This window comes from Apis dorsata, unplaced genomic scaffold (genome assembly GCF_000469605.1).
Source record: "Apis dorsata unplaced genomic scaffold, Apis dorsata 1.3 scaffold_256, whole genome shotgun sequence".
Classification (NCBI taxonomy): Eukaryota; Metazoa; Arthropoda; class Insecta; order Hymenoptera; family Apidae; genus Apis; species Apis dorsata.
The window spans coordinates 1,317,706-1,322,336 of record NW_006263534.1 but is presented as its reverse complement, the minus strand read 5'-3'; the positions used below and the strand labels follow the sequence as shown (position 1 = coordinate 1,322,336).

Below are 4,631 nucleotides of genomic sequence, written 5' to 3'. Positions count from 1 at the left end.
TATATATATATAGTCTCATGAATATGAATAATTCATAATTAATCTAGGATTGGAGTTTTCGAGGATACAAGGCTTGGAAATGAATGGGTCACGGCGTATGCTCGGCATCACCGGCGCGTAATAATGCGATGCATAAATGCATGGGCACACGCAACGCGTGCGCGCCTTAACGTAGATACGTATCTGACAATAAGAAACGCATCGACACGACCGAGCACCGTCACGCCGTCGCCGATGACGTGACAATGCAACGTGCGTACGTCCCCCTTTCCTTTCTCTCTCTCTCTCCCCTTTCTATACCATGCATCGACACCACGTATACGTAATACTTTTTTCCAATTTGTTATTCGGCAGGGGTGCGGCCATCGTCTCGCTGATGCACCCTTATCGAAATCCTGATCAATGATACCGCGAAAATTCATCCACGAGGCCGATTGATCTCGCGAGGTTTCCTCGACACGATTCGTCGTGGAATAATCGACGATTAGGTATCTCTGTCGAGATATCCTTCTTTTCCATGACGGGGGGAAAAGATGCTTCGAGATGCTCTCCTCCCTAAAGGCAATCGAAATATTAATGAAGCAACAACTTTTTATGAAGAACCGTATACATAAAGCTCGTCTCATTTTAGATCATGATTTCAGATCGTCTAGTTTATGACTCATGGTTGTGATTCTTTTTAAGTATAAGAGAAGGTTGATGACCTCTTTTCTCTCGTTCATTTTTTTCCACGTGCCGATGGATGCACGTAGATCACTTCCTAAGATTTTTTTTTCCTTCTCTATGTACACCGTATAATCCAACAGGCAGTAATATTAAACGGATTGTCAAAATGATGTGCAATTAATAATATGTGCGTGTAACTTTATATAAATTAAAAAAAAAGAAAAAAAAGGAAAAGGAAAAAGGTATTAGTCTACGTAAAAGACGGCAATTAAAGGTGGACGAATTGCTCGTTAACCGAGTCTCTGGGGGACTGAGACAAGCAATTTTATTATGATTACACGATGTCCGATGTGATAGAGGCCGGGAGGCAATTAACAGAGTATCGATAATTGGCAACCGGGACGAGGTGAAAAAAAAAAGTCGACCCGACCGATTAATTTTGATTCGTTATACGGTCATTGGTTAAAGAAATGCAAATACAAATGCCCCCCGGCTTCCACCTGTCCCCGCCACTTTTATTTACACGACTTTCTCCCGATTTTACGGCTCCGTTGAAATTAACCATTAAACGGGCGCCGATCAACATAACACATCGACACTGCTGCCGCCTCTTTACGAATGATATCTTATACACATTGTCGTACGACTTCACCTACCGTAATGGATACGTATATACGATAAGTGGATTCCCTCGTGACAATGTTACTCGTTAAAGAGTTAAGTGGGTGTCGTTTGGTCCTTTACAAGGTCCTCGTATCTACGTGGTCGATCGGTTCACGGTGCACCGAGTATACTCTACGTATCGTAGAGTACTCGTCGTTGTACCCGAAGAATCTGTTTCGATAACCCGTGAAAATTTACGCGTCGATAATTCGATAAATGCCATAAACCTTCCAGTCGTAAGGAGTTTAAATTATTTATTATATAAAAAGAAAAAGAAAAAGCGTGTTGGTAAAAGTTTAAAACGATCGTGTAAAGCTTAGATTTTGGATTTCGTCCAAAGTGAGAATTTATTGTTATCATCGGTGCACGGACGTTATCACGAATTTAACGAAACGATTTTTCAAGCGAAGGATCTGCATCTCGATATCGCGATTAATAAGTATAACAATATTTTTTTTCTCCTCTTTCTCGTTCGTTTCTTATTATTCAAGGAGGATTTCCGACCCGAGTTTGATTGACACTTTAATACCCACCGATAGAAAGAGGACTTAAGGACTACCGTGCTTATTCACATTGGTTATGCTCTCCCTCGATGATGTCCTGATTGGACATAATGCCGCGTATATTATAATTCAAGAGGCAAGCTCGTTTCGTGGACGTGATTTAACTTCACGCTAAATCACCCTAGAAATCGAAATAAGAAAATTGAAAAAAGAAAAAAGAAATCCTTTTCACCCTTATAAATCGGTCTGTATCTACCCTTGAACTTTTGGTTCAATTTTTCATCTTTCAATTTTGCTCCCCTAAAAACAATAGGTTCCCCAATTTCCGATCGGAAATTGGACACATTGATTCGAGATACTCGTCAGAATTTTTTTCTCCATCTATCTAATTCGCGAGAGGGAAGAGCGAAGAAGCTTTTTGGTACGTTTTTTTTCTCAACGAGGATTGCTTTTTTCTTTCTTTCTTTCTTTTTTTCTTCTTTTTTCTTTTTTTGTGTTTGAAAAAGATCAATTGTGCGTAAAGATATTGGCAGTGGATCGAAAGGGGAGAATATAAAAAAGTAATCAAATGATCGGTTCCAACTCGGCCCGTTGTATAAAACTGGCGTATGGCGCCCCTCGAGCTCCCCTCATTCGTGCATTATACTTCATGTATTATACATGGCCCTCTTTATTCTTTTTCGCCCCTTCCTCGTATCTTGGTCATTGTATTTTAAGAGCCAATTCTACCGCGCCCGTTTTGCTTTCTTTCAGATCCGCAGTGCACTCGAGAATTGGGACGGCGGTACCTTCAAATCGAGTGAGTAACACAGATTTTCCTTTTTTCTTTTTTTCTCTGTATCATCGTTACATTTGTTCGAAATTCTTGTGTGAAATTTTCTAAAGTAATTTGAAAACGAATATAGAATTGTAAAATTGATTAAAGATTCAATGATAAAAATTGAGTAAAATGCAATTGACATGGATATCCAAGGATTAATGAATCAAAAAGAAATTTACGCATGGGATTCGTAATGAATTCGTGGTTTATTTCATGAGAAAATTTACGACTAGTTAAATAACAAAGTCAAGTTGGAATATGGAAAAGAATACGAGAGATTCGAAATGGTGAATCACGTTCGTGAATGTATGGAAGGCTTTCTTTCGTGGTGGTGAAGACCTCATCGGATGAGAAACAGCGTAAAAGATATGGATCGTTAAACAGGAACGAGTTTCGTAGGGAAGAAGATGATGATGTATCGAAGAGAACAGATTTTGGAGGACACGAGATTCGCGTTCGTGGGCATTCCATCATTGGGAACAAAAATTTCACAGTTCGTCTTTCGAGATCGCGAAATTGTCCGGATAATAATTAACTTTTTCTCTCTCTCTCTCTCTCGTGTCTTTCGTTCCTCGAATATGGGTCAACGAGCGCAATGATTTAGATTTTAACTCGCACGGATCACGTGTTTCTTTGACTACTTTGTACGATGATCGTGATACGTGATCGAGCCATGAAATCGAGCACCATATTTTTTCTTAACGACCATTAATATGGATCGTAAAAAAAATCACGAGTGACCGGTTTCAAAGTGATTTTCGAGGAGGAAAGATCGCTAATTTTCTTCATTACATGCATTATTGACGAACGGTCCATGATTAAAGTGCGAGATACATTTCAGAGTATAAAACTCTCGAGAATTGTTTCTGAGAATATTTGAAGCGGACACGTTGAGAGTGATTGACCGTCACTTAACTCGCTCTCGAATACTATTACCGTCGAACCCTGTGCTCTTGAGAACAACTCTCTCGAGAGTTCTAACGTATTTGCACCCTTAGCCTTATGAGCAATTGGCTGTGCATCACGTTATCATTCATGACGATGACATTTATGAGAGATATTATTCACGTATTCGTTTCCAAAGTATTAATTCTTTGCTCACTTAGAAGAAGTGGTCATCATTTATAAAATAAGAAAAAAAAAGAAAACATCTTGAAATTGGCTCGTCAACGTGTGATCAAGTTGGTTAGAGCCCGAGGGATTGATCGATGAACATCGTTCGCGATTTCAAAGTGGTCCGTGTGAATTGAATCTTAGCTTCTTACGTTTCGCACGTTTATCACGAAGAGTGGATATCTAATTTCTAATTGCCCCCTCATCAGGTGACTTGTTTCCTGCCTCGTTTTGGAACTCTTACTGGGAATACTTGGAGAGCTACGGGGAGGCCAGGAGGATTCTGGACGAACTGAGGGCATTCGAGGATCCTTTGCTCCACTTCCTCGGGCTTAGACAAGCTGCGGCCAGGCATTCCCCATCCTCGTTACTTCTTTTACCGGTAAGTCACATTAATGGCTAACCCGAAATAGAAAGATACTTTTACTAAATTATCCCAGCGATTGAATTGATCTGGAATGAACAGTTTGGGGCAAGTGTAAGAATATACGTAAATTCGTCGAGATAGATCGAATATCGATAAGACGAGGTTGGATATGAAGTATAGTACTCTCGCTTTTTAATTGGTAGCTAGAAAAAAAAAAAAGAAATAAACTGAAAAGAAGGATAAACAAGTTAAGGATAAAAACGTAAAATACGTGTAATATGAGTTGCACAATCGTTCGATCGATTGGATATATCGGGATAAATCGGTGAAAAAAAAAAAAAATTAAAAAATTAAAAACTCGAGAAAGTGGAGTTAATCAGTTTCGTGTTTAGGCACGTCCTGTATACGTATCTATGTGCTCGGTACACACTTGGTTAGAGGCAGGTTTCAATTATATTAATAAAACTATAATAAAATAACTCATAAAGAAAATAAATGG

General features: G+C 39.2%; 1 protein-coding gene across 3 annotated transcripts in view; it reads left to right on the top strand.

Annotated features, from left to right (window-relative positions):
- Nucleotides 1-4,631, top strand: part of LOC102677253 (rho GTPase-activating protein 20-like) — a 179,690-nt gene that overhangs the window by 48,306 nt on the left and 126,753 nt on the right. For all 3 annotated transcript variants that reach the window (XM_006616261.2, XM_006616260.2, XM_031510692.1), the window contains 2 exons: nt 2,586-2,631; nt 3,975-4,147. In XM_006616261.2, the coding sequence (XP_006616324.1) occupies nt 2,586-2,631; nt 3,975-4,147 (219 nt within the window). The remainder of the gene's footprint in view (nt 1-2,585; nt 2,632-3,974; nt 4,148-4,631) is intronic.